This window comes from Oncorhynchus mykiss, chromosome 6 (assembly GCF_013265735.2).
Source record: "Oncorhynchus mykiss isolate Arlee chromosome 6, USDA_OmykA_1.1, whole genome shotgun sequence".
NCBI classification, from domain to species: domain Eukaryota; kingdom Metazoa; phylum Chordata; class Actinopteri; order Salmoniformes; family Salmonidae; genus Oncorhynchus; species Oncorhynchus mykiss.
Window position 1 is genome coordinate 60,674,862 of NC_048570.1, and position 26,795 is coordinate 60,701,656.

Sequence of the window (26,795 nt, forward strand, 5' to 3'; positions counted from 1 at the left end):
ATTGAGCTCTAGCTCAACAATAAATGTTCTGTCAAGAATTGTGTTTTGTATCTCTCCTCAGGCTCCATCTATGAACCTCTCAAGCTCTCCATTCTCCACCGGGAGGATGAGCCACTATGGGAGAAACTTGACCGCTACTACAATGCGGGTAAGCACTGTGATTGTGATTAATGTACTTACTATTTAAAATCCTTGTTTTGAAGACGTCCTCAAAGGTGGGGTCCTTTCGAGCTTATTCGTCTACTTCTAGGGGGTGTAGCTTTACAGTATTTAGGTTTGAAATATGGATTTAATTTGGTACGTTACTCTTAGGGCTCTATTTTAACAAAGCTGACGCAATGGTAAATCTAAGTGCAGGTGGTAGCGCTATTGTTTCAGGGATGTGTTAGAAATATTTGAGCTATTTTCACTATCACAATTATTGGCGCAATTTGTTGGTGTTGCCACGAAAGGTCTGGGTTTTGACAAATAAACAAGTTGAGGCTTGGCCCCTCACTGGCCCAATCAGAATGTGCTCCATGGCAAAATATGTGTTGCTTCAGGTTGTGTATTTACAGACTTTTATGTATTGCCTTGGTAACAACTCCAATATCAATGTTAGTCTGTTATAGTTTTTTAAATGGCTTACAGAAACAAAATAACAAAATGTAGAACTATCCCATCTTTCCTCAATAGGTTAACTTGAACCAATTTGCAGTCCACAGTGTTCTGAGTAATTGCATGGCTTTAATAGCATTCCCACTGATATAGAGGCGAGGCCTACTGCAAATTGTATTATGGCTGAGCATGGACATGCCAAACATTGTCATTAAGCAATATTAAATTCATTATTGATAAGGCCTAAAAAGAGAACTAATGATTCTAATCAAATTCTTAACTAAACAAAGAAACAACTTGTTTTAAAATGTCACACTTACAGGCACCATAATTTCTCTCCGTGGGCATATAATATTAAAACAACACAGAATATGGAGGGTTTTACGCACATCCAAAAATCAAAAGCGGGACCTGCATGGCTAAAATAATGTGGTCCTGCCTACAATGCATAGATAAAAGTGTTTTACTCCTCTCTAACTTGATGTATGATTACTGCCCTGTAGCACTCACGTCGGTAGCCATGAAGTGCTTTGAAAGGCTGGTCATGGCTCACATCAACAGCATCCTCCCGGATACCCGAGACCCACTCTAATTCGCATACCGCCCCAACAGATCCGCAGATGACGCAATTCTCACCTATGTGAGAATGCTGTTCATTGACTACAGCTCAGCGTTCAACACCATAGTGCCCACGAAGCTCAACACTAAGCTAAGGACCCTGGGACTAAACACCTCCCTCTGCATCGGGATCCTGGACTTCCTGATGGGCTGCCCCCAGGTGGTAAGAGTGGTCAACAACATGTCTGCTATGCTCAACACTGGGGGCCCTCAGGGGTGTGTGCTTAGTCCCGTCCTGTACTCCCTGTTCACGACTGCGTGGCCAAACACGACTCAAACATCATCATTAATTTGCTGATGACACAACAGTGGTAGTCCTGATCACTGACAACGATGAGACAGGCAGTGTGGTGCCAGGACAACAACCTGTCCCTCAATGTGAGCAAGACAAAGGAGCTGATCGTGGACTACAGGAAAAGGCGGGCCGAACAGGCCCCCATTAACATCGACGAGGCTGAAGTGAAGCGGGTCGAGAGTTTCAAGTTACTTGGTGTCCACATCACCAACAAACTATCATGGTCCAAACACACCAAGACAGCCGTGAAGAGGGCACGACAACACCTTTTCCCACTCAGAAGACTGAAAAGATTTGGCATGGGTCCCCAGATCCTCAAAACGTTCTACAGCTGCACCATCGAGAGCATTCTGACTGGTTGCATAACCGCCTGGTATGGTAACTGCGCTGCATCTGACCGTAAGGCGCTACAGAGGGTAGTGCGTACATCCCAGTACATCACTGGGGCCAAGCTTCCTGCCATCCAGGACATATATACTAGGCGGTGTCAGAGGAAGCCCAAAAAATAGTCAGAGACTCCAGTCACCCAAGTCATAGACTGTTTTCTCTGCTACCGCACGGCAAGCGGTACCGGTGCGCCAAGTCTAGGACCAAAAGGCTTCTTAACAGATTCTACCCCCAAGCTATAAGGCTGCTGAACAGGTAATCAAATGGCCACCGGATTATTTACATTGACAACCTCCCTCCTTCCCTCCATTTTCTATATATATATATATATATATATTTTTATTTTTTTTTACACTTCTACACAAATTACCTCCACTAACCGATGCCCCCGCACAATGACTCTGTACCGGTATCCCCTGTATATAGCATTGTTATTGTTATTTTATTGTGCTACTTTTATATGTTTTTAACTTTTAGTATATTTGGTAAATATTTTCTTAACTCTTTCTTGAACTGCACTGTTGGTTAAGGGCTTGTAAGTAAGCATTTCACAGTAAGGTCTACTTACTACATGTTGTATTCGGCAGAGGTGACAAATAAAGTTTGATTCTATTTTTTTGATATAATAAAGCTTTGGTGATTAATCTTTGGTGATTAAGATTTATTTCCAAGCGGTCTCAGGAGCCAAATCCTTTATCTACTTCGCGATTGCATTGGGCAGACAAAAAATAAACTTAATTGAGGAGGGGAGGGTTTTTAATGAAATAACTTGAAATGTTTTTTTTTTTTTTAATGTTTCTAAATACGAAGTATACAAGTACCAAAAGCACGTTAGGCTACTTAATTTTTTTTTTTATATATATATATTTTTTAAATGTTTTTACTTCCCCTTTCTCCCCAATTTCTTGGTACTTTTGTTAAAACCAGCTTTTGATTGGTCGGCACTGCCTGAAATTAGCACTTTGGATCATGTTTTTATGGACACACCTCAAATATTTCCACTCCGCCCATCTGACCGTCAGCAAGCGGATTTTCAAGACCCGATAAATTGACAAACCTGGCGTTAGCTCTGGAAATAGCCATTGGGAAATTTCAAACTAACGTGCATTTGATACTAGCGCTGCCTTAACACTACCCGAAAATAGAGCCCATGGGCTCTAATCTGAGTTTGTCTGAGTCAGTCATTTTCACAAGTTACCGCACCATTGGCAGACATGTCACACCCCATTGGTCAGTTGTGTTGATGACAGGGGGTGCATGGATACAGCGTGGCAACAGATTTCATGACTTTCTTCATTAAAGGCAGGACACCCTTTGCTCAGTGTGGAAACAGAGGAAGTGTATTGCATTACATTGTAATTTTATGAAGGATAGAATGTAGTCTATTGTGATCTGTGCTTTGCTGTGACCTGGGTCTGTGGTCTAAATGCTATACCTATGTTCAAAACCAATTTACTTTTCAAGGGCAATACAGCTTCTATTATGTTTTATGTTGTGAGCCTATTTGAATAAAGGAAAAATAAATGTTTGTTCTACTGAAGACAGGCGACAAAGATACTTCAGCGAGTTATCAGATATTGCCCATGTTTTTGGGGAGCAAACTTTATCAATATGGTGTCATGCTTCATGTTTGAAAATCCAGAGGGTTGTATTATTTTTGTATCCACCCCGTAGGCTAGTATAAGACAGCTGTAGAGAAAAGACAGCACACTTGTGAAATTTTGATGAAAAAGGTTTCCCCGAAGTGAGGGTTGTTTCACAGGCTGTCTAGGTTGAAATGAGGATGCTACAGGAAAAGCAGCCAAGTGAAAGACAGTAGGGGAGCAACTGGTCCCTCATCTGAAACCAGTCCTGCAGTGTGAAGTCATGGTGACAGACATCCCTAAAGAGAACAACATATCAGTGTTTCCCACCACCTGGGCTCCCTGGATGAAAGTGAATCCCACTCATTACTCATGAATTTTGTATTCATGTTACCCCTGTAGCTTTTATATGTTTGGTGCATGTTTTGTTCTCCAAGGTAAACAGATGCAATTTTAGCTTTTGCAATAATGTGACAGCACACTTTTTGTGGTGTAGACTATATTTTAGTAATATTTTACACAGTGCTTTTCCCATTCCCTTTTCTGCTCAGTCAGATTGGTCAAAGTTCAGAAAGCTTTAGATTGCTCTAGGTGAGGTTGTGAGGGATTTGTTCTACTAGCAATGAATGAAAGAGTACTGCAACAATAACATGCATCAAGCCCCCTGTTGCTCTCTCAGAAACGTTCTCTGTGAGATAACAATATGTTGAAATGTTCTTGCTTAATTTTGTGGTCTGGACATAGCAGTTGAATGTGCTTGCTTAATTTTAGCAGGGAGCATAGCAGCAGTTGTTATCGCCAATGCACAGGCCAGTGGATGAATACCTTCTTTTTGGCCTCAGAGGTAATGAAATGATGATTCGATTTCCATTTTCTACCAAAAAAGTGCAATTGTAAAGCCAGTGGCATTACATGCTCTTAGGATGCAGTGTGGACTTATTCCCTATCATTCCTGAGCAAAAGACATTAGGGACATCACTGTCCCTCACAGTTTGTCTTCTTTTTCTCCTGTGTGGGCCTCGGGTTTCTTATTTATGTGGTAATGTGGCCACACTCCAGTGCCTCTTATTTCATTCTCACACTTGATTATAGTGGAGGCATAGGGCTCGTATCTGACACTGGCTCGGGGAGATTAAGAAATGTTAAAACGAGCTTTATGTTGTTGTGGAGGTCTCTTTTACCTCTTTCTTTCTTTCTTTCACTCACTGTCTGGGAGCAGAGGAATGGCCCATTCTAAGAAACAGCGTTAGCTGTTGATTTAGTGGGACATTAGGTTGATGGATGATAATATCATCATATGAGACTGAGCAACTCCAACCTCAGTTTATTTGCATCTAGAGTGCTGTTGTGTCTTTTGGAGTTAGAGAATAATAACATATTTTACTGTGGTTTTGATTCAGAGGAGTCTTACTAAGGTGCCATTTTTCTTCTGATGTGCCTCCAAATACATTATATTGCCTTTTCCAAATCTAAAGCAGAGATTGAATGTGAGAAAAGTGAGTCAATGTAGGTTAAATTTATGGACCCAGCAGCCGAGTTAGCTGGGCTTGGAGCAGAAACAGTTGAGTCGAAGAGTCAGAGGATCAAATCAAATCAAATTGTATTTGTCACATACACATGGTTAGCAGATGTTAATGCGAGTGTAGCAAAAGGCTTGTGCTTCTAGTTCCGACAATGCGGTAATATCTAACAAGTATTCAAACAATTCCCCAACAACTACCTAATGCATACAAATCTAAAGGGGTGAATGAGAATATGTACATGTAAGTATATGGATGAGTGATGGCCGAGCGGCATAGGCAAGGTGCAATAGATGGGATAAAATACAGTATATATGTGATTATGAGTAATGTAAGATATATAAACATTATTAAAGTGCCATTATTTAGAGTGCATTGTATGACGTGACTAGTTATCCATTTATTAAAGTGGCCAGTGATTGTGTCTCAGTGTAGGCAGCAGCCTCTCTGAGTTAATGATGGCAGTTTAGCAGTCTGATGGCCTTGAGATAGAAGCTGTCATACAGTCTCTCGGTCCCAGCTTTGATGTACCTGTACTGACCTTGCCTTTTGGATGGTAGCGGTGTGAACAGGCAGTGGCTCAGGTGGTTGATGTCCTTGATGATCTTTTTGGCCTTCTTGTGACATCGGGTGCTGTAGGTGGGTGGGTGGGTGGGGGGGGGGGGTGGGGGGGGGGGGGGGTGCTGCTGCCTCTGCTGTTTCCTGAAGTCCATGATCATCTCCTTTGTTTTGTTGACTTTGAGTGAGAGGTTGTTTTCCTGACACCACACTCCGAGTTCCCTCACCTCCTCCCTGTAGGCCGTCTCGTTGGTAATTTAGTAATCTTGTTGGTAATCAAGCCCACTACTGTTGTGTCGTCTGTGAATTTGATGATTGAGATGGAGGCGTGCATGGCCACACAGTCATGGGTGAACAGGGAGTACAGGAGGGGACTGAGCACACACCCTTCTGGGGCCCCAGTGTTGAGGGTCAGCGAAGTGGAGATGTTGTTTCCTACCTTCACCACCTGGGGGCAGCCCGTTAGAAAGTCCAGGACCCAATTGCACAGGGCGGGGTTGAGACCCAGGGCCTCCAGCTTGATGATGAACTTGGAGGGTACTATTGTGTTGAATGCTGAGCTGTAGTCAATGAACAGCATTCTTCCATAGGTATTCATTTTGTCCAGATGGGATAAGACAATGTGCAGTACGATGTATGACGATTGCGTTGTCTGTGGACTTGTTGGGGTTGTATGCAAATTGAAGTGGGTCTAGGGTGGCCGGTAAGGTGGAGGTGATATGATCCTTGACTAGTCTCTCAAAGCACTTCATGATGACAGAAGTGAGTGCTACGGGGCAGTAGTCATTTAGTTCATTTGTCTTTGCCTTCTTGGGTACAGGAACAATGGTAGACATTTTGAAGTATGTGGGGACAGCAGACTAGGATAGTGAGCGTTTGAATATGTCCGTAAACACACCAGCCAGCTGGTCTGTGCATGCTTTGAGGACGCGGCTAGGGATGCCGTCTGGGCCAGCAGCCTTGTGTGGGTTAATATGTTTAAATGTTTTACTCACATCAGCCACGGAGAAGGAGATGGGGGGGACGCAGTCCTTGTTAGCGGGCTGCGACGGTGGCACTGTATTATCCTCAAAGCGGGCAAAGAAGGTATTTTGTTTGTCTGGCAGCATGACGTCGGTGTCGTGACATGGCCGGATTTCTTTTTGTAGTCTGTGATTGACTGTAGACCCGGCCACATACGTCTCTTGTCTGAGATTTTGAATTGCGACCCCACCTTGTACCTGTACTGGCATTTCGCTTGTTTGATTGCCTTGCGGAGGGAATAGCTACACTGTCAATATTCAGATATATTCCCAGACCTCTTTCCATGGATAAATGTGGTGGATCGGATCGCGCTTTCAGTTTTGGGCGAATGCCTCTTTCCATCCACGGTTTCTGGTTAGGGTAGGTTTTAATAGTCAGTGGGTACAACATCTCCAATGCACTTCTTTATAAATGCACTCACCGAGTCAGCGTATAGGTCGATGTTGTTCTCTGAGGCTGACCAGGACATATTCCAGTCCGCGTGATCAAAACAATCTTTAAGCGTAGCTTCCGATTGGTCGGACCAGCGTTGAATGGTTCTCGTCACTGGTACATCCTGTGTGAGTTTCTGCCTATAAGACGGAAGGAGCAAGATGGCGTCGTGGTCGGATTTGCCGAGGTCAAAATAGGTGGTATTTATTAAACAGTGCAGATGACGAGAAGACTGGATCCTGAGGTTATTTACAATAGCCTACTGGTGATGATAAATTATGAAAATGTGTTGAAAGAAAGTACAAAATAATACATTGGCCAATACTATAATAACCAGACAAAATCACAGGGCCATACAGCCGTAATCTTACACATCTGACCTGGGCCGTGTTCAGCAAGAAAACAGAAATGGCGCTGTTTTGAACAACCGGTTGAAGAACTTGTGCCTAAAATCTGTGAATCTACTGGTACACGCTCACTAGAAGCTAGTTCACAGTGTTGGTGAGACAGTGGTGAGGAGAAATAGGTTGGTGTTTCCAATTCTGGCGTTTATTATTTATATTACCAAGCACATATTTTAATGGACTAGCAATATCAGAGTATTACAAGGAAGTATCGTTGGAAACAAAATAACAAATTGTCCAGAGCATGTGGGGAGAAATGGCGGGAAATGAACACAGCAATTTTTCAATCAGCTTTCTTTTTACATTCACAATGCCAGGGGAAGCCCCGATACTTTTTAACTCTGGCTAACATATGAAATTGGCCAGAAGAAGCACTGTCCGTTTGTGTTTTTTTCCCAAGCAGCCTCTGGGGTCAAAGTAATTTTCACTGCCGAGTTACTGAAGGGTTTATTAATATTCTGCTTAATTCCCTCCATTGCCTCTTTATCCCGGCTATGCTGACTTTGTCTCTTTGAATTGACTCGGACTCTCTTTAACAAACGATCTGGCAGAATGGATGTTCCCTTCATTTGCTCTGGCATAATGTGGTGATGAAAAATGAAGTACCCTGTTCAGACAGATTATTCATCTGGAGGGGTAGAGGGTGGTGCGGTGACAGATACATTCCTGTGATTCCAGGCCTTCTGTTTTAGTGTGACTTTATTTAAGCTAAATAATATTTAGAGGATTTCCATGAAGATAAACATGTATGTAACTCTGGAATGTATATGACCTGAAGACCGAAGTTATTGCCATCTTCACATGTGCAGTAACACACCTTGTAAGGATGTCTGGTTTTACAACAATAACTACACAACATACAGCTGTTTAACATACCTTTATATTCCATTCCATTTCACAATTTGCAACAACCAACAATGTTATTGGCCCAATGTAGCCATTTTTATATCAAGTCATTTCTGGGTAACAATTAAGTACCTTACTGTAATAGTTTTCCACTACAATGGACAAAAAACTATTTATCAATCAAGAATTTAGCTGACTGTCTGGGAGTGGTCTGAGTGGGCAGGAGAAAGCTTAAAACTGTCTGAGAGGTTTGTAACTCTCTCTAACCAATTTACCGCACGGTCACCAGGCAAGCCTAAACTCTCGCCCACGCAAACAGGCTGATTCGAAGGTCCTGTGTAGATTGCATTTCTAACCAGCAACTATCAGGAGAGAACACTGGTCAATGTTTGTTTCATCAGCTGTTGTACAATATTACACACAACAAAAATATAGTTGAAAGCCTGAGGGATCACCCTGTCGCTCTCTTGTTTCTCTCTCTCTAGTGAAGACCACCATTCTGAACTACCAGAGCCCGACCACTGGCCTCTTCCCTACCAAGACATGCTCCAGCTGCAAGGAAGCCAAGGTGCGGGACTCCTTGTATTGTGCAGCCAGTTCCTGGGCCCTGGGTCTAGCTTACAGGTGACAACACACACACACACACACACACACACTGTATCCACAGCCACCTTAGATCACTGTACATTTTAAAGTTGATCTTAATAATTCATCTAGTACAACCTTAGTTAATGGGCTCCGCCAGGGACCAATATTCTTAATCAAAGCAGACGGCTTTTGTAATGCCAAGGGGGTGCTGCGTACTGCTGCTGCCCACTTAATAGAGCATCCAGACTGCACTGAGTGCACAAAACATTAGGAACACCTGCTCTTTCCATGACATAGACTGACCTAGGGAAAGCTATGATCTCTTATTGATGTCGCTTGCTGAATCCGCTTCCATCAGTGTAGATCAGGTATTCCCAAACTGGGAAGTGAAGTGGTAACGAGCAAGCAGTTGCTCCCGACGCCACTTGGGTACACTGCAGCATCCACCGAGAGGCTCTTGCTGCCAAGGGAATGCCTGACTACTTGAAAGATGTTTTGGACACTACAGTGAAAATGGTTAACTTTGTTAAAGCAAGGCCCCTGAACTCTTGTGTAGTTTCAACACTATGCAATGATATGGGCAGCGACCATTTAATGTTTTTACAAGCTGGTTTTCAAGGGGCAAAGTATTGACCCGTTTTTAAAAATTGAGATACGAGCTTAAAGTTTTCTTTACTGACCATCATTTTCACTTGTCTGACCGCTTGCATGGTGACGAGTTTCTCACACGACTGGCCTATCTGTGCGATGTTTTTTCTCACCTGAATGATCGGAATCTAGGATTACAGGGACTCTCCACAACTATATTCAATGTGCGGGACAAAATTGAGGCTATGATTAAAACTTCTTAGGGCAGCAATCCCATTAACGGGATCGATATGACAACAGCCAGTGAAAGTGTAGGGCGCCAAATTCAAAACAACAGAAATCTCATAATTAAAATTCCTCAAACATACATGTGTCTTATACCATTTTAAAGGTAATCTTGTTGTTAATCCCACCACAGTGTCCGATTTCAAATAAGCTTTACAGCGAAAGCACAACAAATGATTGTTAGATCACCACAAAGCCACAGAAAAAGACAGCCATTTTTCCAGCCAAAGATAGGAGTCACAAAAAGCACAAATAGAGATAAAATTAATCACTAACCTTTGATGATCTTCATCAGATGACACTCATAGGACTTCATGTTACACAATACATGTATGTTTATAGTTCATATTTATATAAAAAAATCTGAGTTTACATTGGCGCGTTACATTTCAGTAGTTCCAAAAACATCCTGTGATTTTGCATAGCCACATTCATTTTACAGACATACTCATCATAAATGTTACACATGGAATTATAATATACCTCTCCTTAATGCAACCGCTGTGTCAGATTTCAAAAAAAGCTTTACGGAAAAAGCAAACCATGCAATAATTTGTGAACGGCACTCAGAAAAAAAAATGATTTGCCATGTTGGAGTCAACAGAAATCAGAAATAACAATTTAAATATTCCCTTACCTTTGATGGTCTTCATCAGAATCCACTCCCAGGAATCCTAGTTCCACAATAAATGTTTGATTTATTCGATAATGTCCATTATTTATGTCCAAGTAGCTACTTTTGTTTGGGCGTTTAGTGCACAAATCCAAACGCTCATGCAGATCCAGCCGAACGTCGGACGAAAAGTTCAAAAAGTTATATTACAGGTCGTAGAAACATTTCAAACTAAGTATAGAATCAATCTTTAGGATGTTTTTATCATAAATCTTCAATTACGTTCCAACCGGAGAATTCCATTGTCTGTAGAAAAGCCATGGAACGCAGGTCGCTCTCATGTGAAATGCGCGTGACCAGGACCTGGCTCTCTGCCAGAGCACTGACTCAAAGAGCTCTCAGCCGGCCCCACATCACAGTAGAAGCATCATTCAAGTTTCTAAAGACGGTTGACATCTAGTAGAAGCCCTAGGAAGTGCAACTTGAACCATATCCAACTGTGTATTCGATAGGGCTGAGTTCAAAAACTACAAACCTCAGATTTCCCACTTCCTGTTTGGATTTTTTCTCAGGTTTTTGCCTGACATATGAGTTCTGTTATACTCACAGACATCAAATTGTTTTAGTAACTTCAGAGTGTTTTCTATCCAAATGTACTAATAATATGCATATATTAGCAACTGGGACTGAGGAACAGGCCGTTTACTCTGGGCACCTCTGGGGACCTTATTCATCCAAGCTACTCAATACTGCCCCTGCAGCCATAAGAAGTTAAGAAGTCGGAGCTATTCTCTGTATGCATTAACAAGGATAACACACTGGTCTTTTGTGTTCAAATGATCTCAAGCTGGATTCATTATCCCTTTCATGCCCTGCCTCCAGTCCACTTACCGATATACCGAAATTGCAACAACCGGTTCTGTGAACATTTTATTTTAACAAACATTTTATTTAATCAGAAGCCACTACCATATTTCTGGATTGGGCTGCGCTCAGAGTATTCTGCCTTGGCAAATCGCGCTATTTAGACACTGATGACCTTTGCAACCACGTACCTATGTGAGAATGGATTCTCGGCTCTCACTAGCATGAAAAATAAATACAGGCACAGACTGCGTGTGGAAAATGATTTAAGACTGAGACTCTCTCCAATACAACCCAACATTGCAGAGTTACAGTATGTGTATCCTTTCAAGCACACCCTTCTCATTAACCTGTGTTGAGTTAATCACAATTTTAGATTAACAAATAGGGTTTTATTTGTAATATGGTTAAATAAAGAGCAAAATTATTGATTATTATTATATTATTATTTGTGCCCTTGTCCGATAAGAGCTCTTTGTAACTTCCCACAAGCCAGGTTGTGACAAACTCACACTCATTCTTATGTTTAATAAATGTATCGTTTACTGTGTGTGTGTGGCAGGCTTACAATGATGGCAAAAAACAACATTTGGGAGTGCGCTGACCCTGGTGCTAGAGGGGGTACGCAGCTGGACGTTGAATGTTTGAAGGGGTACGGGACTATTAAAAAGTTTGGGAACCACTGGTGTAGATGAACTGAAGGAGACATGTTAAATAATTCTTAAGCCATGAGACAACTGAGACATGAATTGTGTATGTGTGCCATTCAGAGGGTGAATAGGCAAGACAAAAGATTTAAGTGCCTTTGACTGGGGTAGGTGCCAGGTGTACCGGTTTATGTCAAGAACTGCAATGCTGCTGGGTTTTTCACGCTCAACAGTTTCCCGTGTGTATCAAGAATGGTTCACCCCCAAAAGGACATCACACCAACTTAACACAGTTGTGTTAAGCATTGGAGTCAACATTGGGCCAGTGTCCCTGTGGAACGCTTTCGACACCTTGAAGGGTCCATGCCCGGACAAATTGAGGCTGTTCTGAGGGCAAGGGGGGTTGGGGGGGGTTTTAAACATCAACAGCACCATATTTCCTCCAAATGTTTCTCTCGTCTCGAGGCACAATCCTCTCACCTTCAGACATCCTGTACATTCTGTATCTCTGATTATGAAGCAGGTCACTTTTTTTCTTTTGTAGTAATGTGTCCTTTACTTCATACACTGAGGGCTCAAGTTCAAGTGGAGATCTGAGATACTCAAAATAGTCAGGGACTTTCTCCACTAGACCTTGTAACAAAGTGCTCTTTCAAAACCGCACTGGTGTGCGTTTTTTCTCCCAGGGGACAAGAGAGTAAAAATAGAGTGTTCAAGTAGACCAGAGGGGCCTACTCATCCGTCATGGTTTCTTCCCATTAGCATTGTCACAGGAATTTAATTAAGATGATTCCAATCTGACAGCACAGGCCCAAACCATTACTTACCCTCCATGTGACTAGAGAGGGGACTGGAGTGTGTGCACTAGATTGGAGTGGATGGATGGGCAGATGCCCATGTCTGTGTGCCCAGTAAGTCTACTGCACTGGTGGAAATGTAGGAAATTAAAGTGAATTTATGTCATTCATGAAAACATACACTAGGCCTACACACAAATGGTAATGACATCAATGACAAAAAGTGAATGTGTTTTGTTGAATAAATAACTTACTGAATATTTGCATGACATGGAAGTTATTGGAGAATACTTTATTCCATTTAAATGTGAAAGCATTCTTCAGAAGTTATGTGAGCCCTTTTGACAATATGATGACAGAGTACAGTATACTGTGCATTCGGAAAGTATTCAGACCCCTTCACCTTTTCCAGGAAATGTTTGTTACGTTACAGCCTTATTCTAAAATTGGTTAAACTGTTTCTTTCCCTTATCAATCTACAGTACACACAATACCCCATAATGCAAATTAATGTAAAAATAAGAACTGAAAGTATTCAGACCTTTTACTTTGTACCTTTGACATTGATTAAAGCCTTGAGTCTTCTTGGGTATAACGCTTGGTACATCTGTATTTGAGGAGTTTCTCCCATTCTTCTCTGCAGATCCTCTCAAGCTCTGTCCGATTGGTTGGGGAGCGTCGCTGCACAGCTATTTTCAGGTCTCTCCAGAGACGTTAGATCGGGTTCAATCCGAGCTTTGGCTGGGCTTCTCAAGGACATTCAGAGACTTGTCCCGAAGCCATTCCTGCGTTGTCTTGTGCTTAGGGTCGTTGTCCTGTTGGAAGGTGAAACTTCGCCCCAGTCTGAGGTCCTGAGCACTCTGGAGCAGGTTGTCATCAAGGATCTCTCTGTACTTTGCTCCGTTCATCTTACCCTTGGTCCTGACTAGTCTCCCAGTCCCTGCAGCTGAAAAACATCCCACAGCATGATGCTGCCACCACCACCAGTTCAATCAGACCAGCTAATCTTATTTCTCAGTCCTTTGGGTGCCTTTTGGCAAACTCTAAGTGGGCTGTCATGTGCCTTTTTACTGAGGAGTGGCTTCCGTCTGGCCACTCTACCATAAAGGCCTGATTGGTGGAGTACTGCAGATATGGTTGTTTTTCTGGAAGTTTCTCCCATTTCCACAGAGGAACTCTGGAGCACTGTCAGAGTGACCATCGGGTTCTTGGTCACATCCCTGACCAAGGCCCTTCTCCCCGATCGGTCAGTTTGGCCGGGCGGCCAGCTCTATGAACAGTCTTGGTGGTTCCAAACTTCTAACATTTAAGAATGATGGAGGCCACTGTGTTCTCGGGGCCTTTCAATGCTGCAGAAATGTTTTGGTACCCTTCCCCAGATCTGTGCCTCGACACAATCCTTTCTTGAAGTTCTTCAGACAATTCCTGTGACCTCCTGGCTTGGTTTTTGCTCTGACATACACTGTCAACTGTGGGACCTTTTATATAGACGGGTGTGTGCCTGTCTAATCAATTGAATTGACCAATTATGGGGTATTGTGTGTAGATTGATGAGGAAAATGTTTTATTTCATCCATTTTAGATTAAGGCTGTAACGTAACATGTGGATAAAAATGTGGAGAAAGGGGTCTGAATACTTTCTGAATGTTATGTAGAGGCCATTGTTTATGTCAATAGTATACTGGAAGCATTTGGGTGATTTTCAAATATGTATTTGATGGGTGATCAATTGGAATGCAGCATGTCCTTGCTTGTGTTATGCTTTTGGAAGACAAATGAATAACAACTGTTGTTAATGTCCTAATAGGATTTAAAACCTGTCTATAACTGTGTACAAATACAATAAGTTGTCGAATTTAATATGTACCATTATTGTAGGCACAGGCAGTATAACTAGACTCTGGTAATTTTGTGCAGTGAAGTAGGATAGTTTAGGTTGATTTAACGTGCTCTTCTGCTCATTGGGCCGTTTTTCTCTATCTCATTATGGCGACGATCAACCCTGACGCGCAGACGCATCGATGATGACATGGGACGCACCCATGAGCTGGAGCACTCAGCCATCAAGTGCATGAGGGGTATCCTCTACTGTTACATGCGCCAGTCTGACAAGGTGAGTCCACAAATGAAACGTCAGACCATAGGACCACAGGAAACACTGTAGTTCATTCTTAGTTATCTAAACAAATGCCATTATCCAGTAATGAATATCGATTTTTAACAAACACAGAAACTGTCAATAATGGGGGGCAAAGTTAAAGATCTCTGTCCTTTTACTGATCTTCTCTGTTCTCGCGCTTCAGCGGTTTACTATCTCACGCTTGGATTGGTTTTATCTTTATGTGGATGGAATAACATAGAGGTTTCCAAATGGTTTTTGCCTCAGCAGAACACTTTTTTGTGTAAAGTATTTGAGCAGACCGCTCAGTCAAAATAGCAGCATTTATATTGTTTATAGGCCTCTATGAACGCATAATTACAGCTTTAGTACAATCGAACACTTCTTCAGTCCCTGTGTTTTTTTCTAATGTTCTGGTCTGTTGCCTTTGAAATTGTTTTGTTTCATTTACTCATGACCTTGACGACCTAATTTATGGGAAAGCTTTTCTGTGTCTTAATTATAATGCACCGTTTCTTCAGTTAATTACACAGTGCAGCGCTCATTAACATCTGTCTCTTGCATTCACAGAGAACATGCCATTTTTAATGAACCCAAAATATAGAGGGACCAGGAAGCAAATGTTATCATATAAAAAGAACTACAGAGCCATAAAATACATTAAAGAGAGGGCATCAAAGTTTACCACAATGTACTAAGGAAACTAAACACAGTCTTAACGGATTAGCCACACAACGCATGCTTCTCGAATGTGTTCTGACATATTTGACTCCGGAACCATTTATTTAATGCTAAGATCACACACACACTGACACACAGTGACATTTGACAAGATTCATAAACTGCACCGTTGTGAAAATGCACTTTCAATAACAAATGTTAGGGTATTTTGGAACGCAACAGCTGACTGCTTTGTTCGTCTTATGGACTACATTACAGTTTCAGCCATTTCCCCAACCAATTAGTTATCCAGTGGGTTGACAAGCTCAGCAGAACAGAACAGTGTAAATCTGGGACTGGGGTATGCCCCTGTTGACCTGACAACTAGCCTACAGAGGTGAAAAAAGTAAGTGTGCCGGAAGGGGGTGAATGGTTCGGTCAGTACCAAATGTTGGCACAAAATTATCCGCTCACGTGCTGTGTGAAGCAAACTCATCCAGACTGTGTTACTCGATGTGAATCACTCAAATCTGACCTGGGATGGTTTGAGGAGGAATGTCATATGTGTACGTCTTTTACATGAATTGCTTAATGCACCTTGATAAAATAAATGGCATATCTGTTTGAAATATTTACAGATACATTAATGCATACCTGTGCCAATCTTTATGAGTGGTTTGCTCATGTCTTCAAAGCCAGTCATTTGAGGAAAATTCTAGTGTGTGTCCTAGTAATATCCTAGTGATGTCTCCATCCCAGTCCTGGTTGCCACCTCACTTGCCTTTTGTGAGGATAGGATAAATAATGGAAAGATTGCCCAGTGAGTAAGATGCATCTTTTATGGACTGACTACTCTTTTATTTGCCCTTTCTCTCTCTCTCTTCTCTTTCTTTCGCTCTCTTTCTTCACATTCCCTCTATTTCCAGGTGGAACAATTCAAACAGGACCCCAGCCCCTCCAAGTGCCTGCACTCAATATTCAATGTAGACACAGGAGATGAGATTCTGTCCTACAATGACTACCATCACCTACAGGTACACCCTCTCACAAACATTGGCAGCGTTGATGCTGCGTAGGGCAAAAACCCTATACTGTAGATAACGAATGATGTCCGAACGGATTCCGGGTTTTACGTTTTTAAATACCACCTCCCTGTCTCCCTCTGTCAGATTGATGCCTTGTCCCTGTTCCTGCTCTATTTGGTGGAGATGATCTGCTCCGGCCTCCAGATCATCTACAACACGGATGAGGTACGGCCTACTGGCCTCGTCACATGACCTCTCGCTCAGCACGACTCTTACACAACATGGCTTCTTCATAGTGATTAGACAGGTTGATAATACTTTATTGATCCCCAAGGGGAAACCCTGTGTCAGCAGTGAGCCGAAAGAAACACATAGACAAGACTATAAACAAAGCAAACAAAGAAAGCTCATGTGTGCCAAAGTCCCTGATGCAGTCAATCGTAATAGTAGAGGCAGCAGTTGTTAAAGGTGCATGCGTCTTTAGAAACGCAACAATTTAAATGTGATGATTTGATGACTATATAACAGATGGCAAATTCATTACACCTGCCTCTCAACATACACTAACTTATTCGGCACCCTTTTTCATTAGTGAGCAAGTGATTGAGTGGAGGCATGGTGAAGCATACAGCTAAAGTAATAGTAACTAATTTGTTATAGTGGTACTTTAAAGTGGCTGCAGCAGTAGTGCTGTTAATTCTCCTGCTTTTTATAGCCCTTTGGGAGATTTGAAATTCATTAATTCCATCTCTTAATTCACTTGTCTGCTCACTGGGAGCTTTACTTTTGGGCACAGGGGTGAAATTATTGCCTTCAGAAAAAGCTTTTGTTTATCCAGACTTGTCTTCAAAAATAGAGTTGTTCTTGAACAGTATGCCGTGATGCAATTACAGTGAACATGCACTTTGTTTGCAGCAAAGGACACCCTCACATTATAAAAGTTGTGTTTATTTTCTCCCAAAGGCAAACCAATTGCCTGTGTAGCTTCAATGGGGCCAGCCCTATTTGCAAAGCAGACCCAATTTGCACGTTTAAACAGTGCTTATTGAGCTGCATAATACAAGTAGAGAGCATGAACATGAAATCAACGAGCATGCATCCTTTTATTAATCTACATCAGAACAAATAAGCAGGAAATAGGACTCTTAATGTGTGTTATTTCTGCACCTTATTTAAATGATAACAAAATAATCTAATTTGTCCGATTTTGGTTCTTAGCAGTCGTTCAGTATATTTTCCTGACTGGAATTTCAATTCAATTGAATCTTCATTGCAGTATTAATACAGGTAGATGCTTTGTATGTTTGTGTGTGTGTGTTTTGTGTATGCGTCCATTTGTGACCGTAACATTCATTAAGATACTATCAAGATACCAGAAAGATCTTCCATTGTTAAGAGAAATGGAAAAATCATGTGCTTCATTATCTAAATATTGAAAGAGCATGGGTGACGGAGAGGAACAAAATGGGACAGTTTGAGGACATGTGGTGGAGAGTAGGGAAGGCACTGGAGATAGGGGTGAGAACAGGTGGGCCTGAGCAGGTGTGATGTCGTTGATGTTTGTATGTGTCTGTATGTTGTCTTTTCTAAGTGTATGTTGTTGTATTGTTAAAATAAAAAATAAATTAAAAAAAAGAAGCCAGAAAGAGCCTTACAATAATCATTCTACTCAATCCCCAAGTAAAATAACTCACAATGTTCCTATTTCAGTGGCTCTATTTCGTTCCCTGTCTTCCCTCCTTGCCTTCCCATTTTTGTACGCTTTATGGCCTCTCTGTTTCCCTCACTTTAAATTAAAACTGTTGTCAGTCACATCTCCCCTGGTACTTTAAAAACATTTCTTCATGGCCTCGACGTCATCATTTAAATATTTTCTGAGTGTCCTTCTCTCCTGTAGTCTCATTCTGCTGCATAGAGGAGAGTCATTCCTTGATCAAGATGAAATTAAGGACATGATTTTGACTACCCATGTGACTGGGTGATGTTTGTCTTTTAATTTGCAGCACACAAATGTTAATGACATCAATGGCAAAATGTTTGTGTGTTTTTTCTACTGAATATTTGCATGAAATGGGAGTTACTGGAGAATAGTTTATTCCATTTAACTTCTGAAGAATGTATTCACATTTATGTGACCCCTTCTTTTGACAATATGATGACACAGTACAGTATACAGTGCATTCGGAAAGTTTTCAGACCCCTTGACTTTTTCCACATTTTGTTACGTTACATCATTATTCAAAAAATTTATGAAATATTTTTTTCTCTCATCAGTCTACCAACAATACCCCATAATGACAAAGCGAAAACTGTTTTTTTTTATGTTTGTAAATTAATTAAAAATAAACAACAGAAATATGAGACTCAAAATTGAGCTCAGGTGCATCCTATTTCCATTGATCACCCTTGAGATGTTTCTGCAACTTGATTGAGACCACCTGTGGAAAATTCAATTGATTTGATTTGGAAAGGCACACACCTAACAATATAGGGTGCCACAGTTGATAGTGCATGTCAGAGCAAAAATCAAGCCATGAGGTGGAAGGAATTGTCCAGAGAGCTCGGAGCGGAATGTGTCGACGCGCAGGTTTGGGGAAGGGTACCAAAAAATCTCTGCAGCATTGAAGGTCCCCAAGAACCTGGCCTCGATCATTCTTAAATGGAAGAAGTTTGGAACCACTAAGACTCTTCTTAGAGTTGGCCGCCCGACCAATCGAGGGAGAAGGGCCTTAGTTAGGGATGTGACGAAGAACCCGGTGGTCACTCTGACAGAGCTCCAGAGTTCCTATGTGGAGATGGGAGAACAAACATTACAGTGGGGCAAAAAATAATTTAGTCAGCCACCAATTGTGAAAGACTGAGCCACGTTTCATCTTCAATGCCCTTGCTGATGGAAGGAGGTTTTCACTCAAAATCTCACGATACATGGCCCCATTCATTCTTTCCTTTACACAGATCAGTCGTCCTGGTCCCTTTGCAGAAAAACAGCCCCAAAGCATGATGTTTCCACCCCTATGCTTCACAGTAGGTATGGTGTTCTTTGGATGTAACTCATCATTCTTTGTCCTCCAAACACGACGAGTTGAGTTTTTACCAAAAAGTTATATTTTGGTTTCATCTGACCATATGACATTCTCCCAATCTTCTTCTGGATCATCCAAATGCACTCTAGCAAACTTCAGACGGGCCTGGAAATGTACTGGCTTAAGTAGGGGGACACGTCTGGCAGTGCAGGATTTGAGTCCCTGGCGGCGTAGTGTGTTACTGATGGTAGGCTTTGTTACTTTGGTCCCAGCTCTCTGCAGGTCATTCACTAGGTCCCCTTGCGTGGTTCTGGGATTTTTGCTCACCGTTATTGTGATCATTTTGACCCCACGGGGTGAGATCTTGCGTGGAGCCCCAGATCGAGGGAGATTATCAGGGGTCTTGTATGTCTTCCATTTCCTAATAATTGCTCCCACAGTTGATTTCTTCAAACCAAGCTGCTTACCTATCGCAGATTCAGTCTTCCCAGCCTGGTGCAGGTCTACAATTTTGTTTCTGGTGTCCTTTGACAGCTCTTTGGTCTTGGCCATAGTGGAGTTAGGAGTGTGACTGTTTGAGGTTGTGGACAGGCGTCTTTTATACTGATAACAAGTTCAAACAGGTGCCATTAATACAGGTAACGAGTGGAGGACAGAGGAGCCTCTTAAAGAAGAAGTTACAGGTCTGTGAGAGCCAGAAATCTTGCTTGTTTGTAGGTGACCAAATACATATTTTCCACCATAATTTGCAAATAAATTCATTCAAAATCCTACAATGTGATTTTCTGGATATTTTTTTTCTCATTTTTGTCTGTCATAGTTGAAGTGTACCTATGATTAAAATTACAGGCCTCATCTTTTTAAGTGGGAGAACTTGCACAATTGGTGGCTGACTAAATACTTTTTTGCCCCACTGTATATCCAAGATGGTGTAGCAGTCAGACGTCTTTGTCTTGTCCCGTCCCATGTGTATATATATATTTTTCTTAGCGTTCATATTTGTCCTAATCCTCAACTTCAAAATACTCTCCTGCAACCCGCCTCACCCAATGTAGTGTGGATCTGTTTTTTTCCCCTAAACTATTTCTATTTCCCTCTGAAATGGAATACCTCAACTGAAGCTAGCTAGCTAACAGCTATCAGTCAGCTAAACACTGCTAGCAGTCATCAGCTAACCTTTAGCTCGAAAAGCTCTCGCCAGTTCGTACAACGCGTTTCAAACCAGAGCATACCAGACCTATTTTTCTCTCCATATCCCCGAATTCCTACCACAAACTCAGAACCTTTTCATCTGGGTCATCACAGCTAGCTAACCGCAACCCGGGTTGACTACTCCTGGCTAATGTTTCCGTCCCGGAGCTAGCACCAACTAGCCTGAAGCTAGCACATGCTAGACCCATCTCCCGGCTCACTCCTGGGCTACAATATCCGGACTCCTTCCACTGCCGGTACGGGGCACGGAACCCCACCGATCCTCTACGACTGGAATACCGACATAATCTGCCAGAGGATTCCAAGCTTGATGCTCTCAATCTCACACAAACTATCAATTAACCTCACAGGTACAACTCCAAATCCGTTAACACGGGCACCCTCATAGATGTCATCCTAACTAACTCGCCCTCCAAATACACCTCTGCTGTTTTCAATCAAGATCTCAGTGATCACTGCCTCATTGCTTGCATCCGTAATGGGTCTGCGACCAAACGACCACCCCTCATCACTGTCAAATGCTGACTAAAACACTTCTGCGAGCAGGCCGTTCTAATCGACCTGGCCAGGGTATCCTGGAATGACATTGACCTCATCCCGTCAGTAGATGATGCCTGGCTATTCTTTAAAAGTGCCTTCCTCACCATCTTAAATAAGCATGCCCCATTCAAAAAATGTAGAACTAAATATTGTCCTTGGTTCACTCCAGACCTGTCTGCCCTTGACCAGCACAAAAACATCCTGTGGCGTTCTGGTTTGCATCGAACAGCCCCCGTGATATGCAACTTTTCAGGGAAGTCAGGAACAAATATACACAGGCAGTTAGGAAAGCTAAGGCTAGCTTTTTCAAACAGAAATCTGCATTCTCTAGTACTAACTGAAAAAAGTTCTGGGACACTGTAAAGTCCATGGAGAATAAGAGCACCTCCTCCCAGCTGCCCACTGCTCTGAGGCTAGGAAACACTGACACCACTGATAAATCCACTATAATTGAGAATTTCGATAAGCATTTCTCTACGGCTGGCCATGCTTTCCACCCACCTGGCTAACCCTACCCCGGTCAACTGCATGGCACTCTCCACAGCAACTCGCCAAAGCCCCCACCATTTTTCCTTTACCCAAATCCAGAGAGCTGATGTTCTGAAAGAGCTGCAAAATCTGGACCCCTACAAATCAGCCGGGCTAGACAATATGGACCCTCTCTTTCTAAAATTATCTGCCGAAATTGTTGCAACCCCTATTACTAGCCTGTTCAACCTCTTTTTCATATCGTCTGAGATTCCCAAATATTGGAAATCTGCCACGGTCATCCCCCTCTTCAAAGGGGGAGACACTCTAGACCCAAACTGCTACAGACCTATCCTACCCTGTCTTTCTAAGGTCTTCGAAAGCCAAGTTAACAAACAGATTTCCGACCATTTAGAATCCCACCGTACCTTCTCCGCTATGCATACTGGTTTCAGAGCTGGTCATGGGTGCACCTCAGGCACGCTCAAGGTCCTAAACGACATCATAACCGCCATCTATAAGAGACATTACTTTGCAGCCATTTTCATCGACATTGCCAAGGCTTTCAACTCTGTCAATCACCACATTCTTATCGGCAGACTCGACAGCCTTGGTTTCTCAAATGATTGCCTCGCCTGGTTTACCAACTACTTCTCAGACAGAGTTCACTGTGTCAAATCGGAGGGCCTGTTGTCCGGACCTCTGGCTGTCTCTGGGGGTGCCACAGGATTCAATCCTCAGGCCGACTCTCTTCTCTGTATACCTCAATAATGTTGCTCTTGCTGCTGGTGATTCTCTGATACACCTCTACGCAGACGACACCATTCTGTATACTTCTGACCCCTTTTTGGACACTGTGTTAACTAACCTCCAGACGAGCTTCAATGCCATACAACTCTCCTTCCGTGGCCTCCAATTGCTCTTAAACGCAAGTTAAACTAAATGCATGCTATTCAACCGATCACTGCCCGCACCTGCTCGCCCGTCCAGCATCACTACTCTGGACGGCTCTGACTTAGAATATGTGGACAACTACAAATACCTAGGTGTCTGGTTAGACTGTGACAGACTCACATTAAGCATCTCACATCCAAAATTAAATCTAGAATTGGCTTCCTATATCTCAACAAAGCATCCTTCACTCATGCTGCCAAACATGCCCTCGTAAAACTGATCATCCTATCGATCCTCGACTTCGGTGATGCCATCTATAAAGTAGCCTCCAACACTCTACTCAACGAACTGGATGCAGTCTATCACAGTTCCATCTGTTTTGTCACCAAAGCCCTATACACTACCCACCATTGCGACCTGTACGCTCTTGTTGGTTGGCCCTCGCTTCATACTCGTCGCCAAACCCACTGGCTACAGGTTATCTACAAGTCTCTGCTAGGTAAAGCCCCACCTTATCTCAGCTCACTGGTCACCATAGCAGCACCCACTCGTAGCACGCGCTCCAGCAGGTATATCTCACTGGTCACCCCCAAAGTTAATTCCTCCTTTGGTCGTCTTTCCATCCAGTTCTCTGCTGCCAATGACTGGAACAAACTGCAAAATCTCTGAAGCTGGAGACTCATATCTCCCTCACTATCTTTAAGCACTAGCTTTAAGCACCAGCTGTCAGAGCAGCTCACAGATCACTGCACCTGTACATAGATGGGCTGTTTACAGATGGGCTATCTACCTACCTTATCCCCATACTGTATTTATTTATTTATCTTGCTCCTTTGCACCCCAGTATCTCTACCTTCACATTCATCTTCTGCAGTGTTTTAATTGCTATATTGTAATTACTTCGCTACCATGACCTATGTATTGCCTTAACTCCCTTATCTTACCTCATTTGCACTCATGGAAATATACTTTTTGTTTTATTTTGTTCTACTGTATTATTGACTATGTTTTGTTTATTCCATGTGTAACTCTGTGTTGTTGCATGTGTCGAATTGCTATGCTTTATCTTGGCCAGGTCGCAGTTGCAAATGAGAATTTGTTCTCAACTAGCCTACCTGTTAAATAAAGGTGAAAAAAAACCATCTCTGCAGTACCACCAATCGGGCGTTTATGGTAGAGTGGCCAGACAGAAGCCACTCTTCAGTAAAAGGCACGTGACAGCCCGCTTGGAGTTTGCCAAAAGACACCTAAAGACTCTCAGACCATGAGGAACAAGAGTCTCTGGTCGGATGAAACCAAGATTGAACTATTTGACCTGAATGTCAAGCGCCACGTCTGGAGGAAACCTGGCACCATACCTATGGAGACGCATGGTGGTGGAAGCATCATGCTGTGGGGATGTTTTTCAGCGTCAGGGACTGGGAGACTAGTCAGTATCGAGAGAAAGATGAATGGAGCAAAGTACAGAGAGATCCTTCATGAAAACCTTCTCCAGAGTGCTCAAGACCTCAGACTGGGTCGAAGGTTCACCTTCCAACAAGACAACGACCCTAAGCACACAGCCAAGACAATGCAGTAGTGGCTTCGGGACAAGTCTCTGAATGTCCTTGATTGGCCCAGCCAGAGCCGGACTTGAACCCAATCAAACATTTCTGGAGAGACCTGAAAATACCTGTGCAGCAACGCTCCCCATCCAACCTGACAGAGCTTGAGAGGGTCTGCAGAGAAGAATGAGAAACTTCCCAAATACAAGGTGTACCAAGCTTGTAGCGTAATCCCCAAGAAGACTTGAGGCTGTAATCTCTGCCAAAGGTGTTTCAACAAAGTACTGAGTAAAGGGTCTGAATACTTATGTAAATGTGATATTTCTGTTTTTTATTTTTTTTAATACTTTTGCAAAAAATAAAATTTTTATTTGCTTTGTCATTATGGGGTATTGATGAGGAAAAAAACAATTGAATCCATTTTCGAATAAGGCTGTTACGTAACAAAATGGAAAAACTCCAGAGCCTTGAATACTTTCCAAATGCACTGTAATTCTAGGGAGAAAGCGGTCTATGTTGAGATTGAAAGATTTCGCTAGAGATTCATGTGACATGTGTTTTCTACCCCTGCAGGTATCGTTCATCCAGAATCTGGTATTCTGTGTAGAGAGGGCATACAGAGTGCCTGACTTTGGCATGTGGGAGAGAGGGAGCAAGTACAACAATGGAAGCACTGAATTGCACTCCAGGTCTGTTTTTCCTCCTCTAGTGAATACATTGATTTATAAAGATATGAATACACAGTCTCCACACACATAATGTGTTCACCTCTCCACAAAAACAAAGAGAGTATATTTCCATCAGAGTTTTTAGGGTAGTCAAGGCTAAGGGGAGACCGTGCATGTCGATGGCCTATCATTCGAGCAGTAGATCTGCCTCTCCCTCTCTTAAGACCTCAATAATGATTCTGTTTCCTCTGTCCCTTATCTCTGGAAAACATTGTTTTCTCCTAAAGAATGCATGAAAATTGGTTGCAACTTACCACCATTTTCTATAGATAAACTATAGACGTTGCATTCTATACAGACAATCAATTGGCAACCTAGTTCGTTAGTCAAATTCAGAATGACTGCTTTCTAGTTCAGTTTCCATAATACACATTAATAGGCAAAACAATTGCGGGGGCAGAATCACAACTTTACATGCAGTAACTTTCTGAGTTCATTATCTCAATGCGGAGTCATTCACCGAGTTTCAGGCGCATTTACAATGGGGGAAAAAAACTGTTCCATTAACTCGGTGTACCAGATTGCCGATGGAGACGTAGTGCCTGTGTGTGTCACAGAAAGCTGTGATAAATGCCTTCATCTAGAGTTTTAAATCATGACATTCAAGCTCAGCTGAAAGGAAAATGGAAGTCATTATAAAACAATGTTAATGTCATCAAGCCTAGACGGTATTGAGTTTGTGCAAAAATGTCTACGCTTTAGTCCTATCGAGCACTTGGATTACCCCGTGGCAGTCTCTTACCAAGTAGAAGATAGCGCAACCAAATTATAGTAATTCTGTAGTAATATTTTGCTTTGTTCAGCTGCATTATATTTCCAATTTAAGTCCACTCTATAGTTAATCCTGACTGACTCATTGGGATGTGTCGACAGAAGCTGTCAATATCAATCTGGATTAATTACAACATAGAATGTTATGTTACTGAATGTATGTTTCTCCCGTTTGTGAAAATAGTATTACAATATACTGTGTTGTGCTTTATAGTCTGTAACTTGTTAATATTATCAGCCAATGCCACCCTGCTCCCTGAAACTTCAGCACGGTGTGCACATTCTTTTTTTTTTTTTTACTTTCGACTAAGGCGCCACACTCACTCAGAACTGTTGACATCTCTTATGCATATGTCCAGGCAGGTTCAGCCCAAAAAAATCTATAGATTTTTCAAAATGCCTCATGTTGCTCGATTGTGATCATTGCTGATGATTTTGTCAGAGAGGGAGCTGAAGTTGTCTTTCGGAGAGCTGGTTTCAACTATGTTCTCTTATTTTCTACATTTTTGTATCAATTTGGGCTCTGTTTGTGGGATTGAACACCTTTTTTATATGTCTGCATATCGTGCAACTATCCTTGCCACGTCTTCTTCTTCATTTTATAGAGCACTGTTAAGAGGGAAAGGAAAACAAAATGACAGAGAAATTGACTGCTATTTTCTCTGCAACTTCAACTGCACAATGATTTCAGCCCCCCTCCCAGCAACAATTATATATATGAGTCACCTGTTTGTAACTACGTTATAAAAGCATTCAAATGTATACTTGTTTACAGTATAAATGTAAGGCTCATTACAGGTCAAGGGATGTTAGTGTTGGGTGTCATGTGCCTTATACATAAGGGGTTCATAAAAAGTGTACCCAAACCCCGTTTTATAAAGTAACATATGCATGTTTGCGTGCATGTGACCTGGAGCTATGGAACAGAACAGAAAATGTGTAGCCTATGGTATTTCAATTATAAATACCATAGACAGTGCTTTCAGGTTTATATTGGGTTTCTAAAACATGTTCTTTCTTTTGCAGTTCTGTGGGGCTGGCCAAAGCTGCTCTCGAGGCTATCAATGGATTCAACCTGTTTGGGAATCAGGTATTTTTGATTCATTCTCCAACTTCATCCACGTTCTGTCTAGAGTCCCAGACATTGTCCTCGCTTACTCTGAAGA

The 26,795-nt window shown here is 42.2% G+C and overlaps 1 protein-coding gene across 3 annotated transcripts in view; it reads left to right on the forward strand.

Moving 5' to 3' along the window:
* Window positions 1-26,795, forward strand: part of LOC110526270 (phosphorylase b kinase regulatory subunit beta) — an 81,076-nt gene that overhangs the window by 3,154 nt on the left and 51,127 nt on the right. For all 3 annotated transcript variants that reach the window (XM_036980624.1, XM_036980623.1, XM_036980622.1), the window contains 7 exons: window positions 62-148; window positions 8,749-8,887; window positions 14,659-14,758; window positions 16,351-16,458; window positions 16,594-16,674; window positions 24,704-24,819; window positions 26,656-26,719. In XM_036980624.1, the coding sequence (XP_036836519.1) occupies window positions 62-148; window positions 8,749-8,887; window positions 14,659-14,758; window positions 16,351-16,458; window positions 16,594-16,674; window positions 24,704-24,819; window positions 26,656-26,719 (695 nt within the window). The remainder of the gene's footprint in view (window positions 1-61; window positions 149-8,748; window positions 8,888-14,658; window positions 14,759-16,350; window positions 16,459-16,593; window positions 16,675-24,703; window positions 24,820-26,655; window positions 26,720-26,795) is intronic.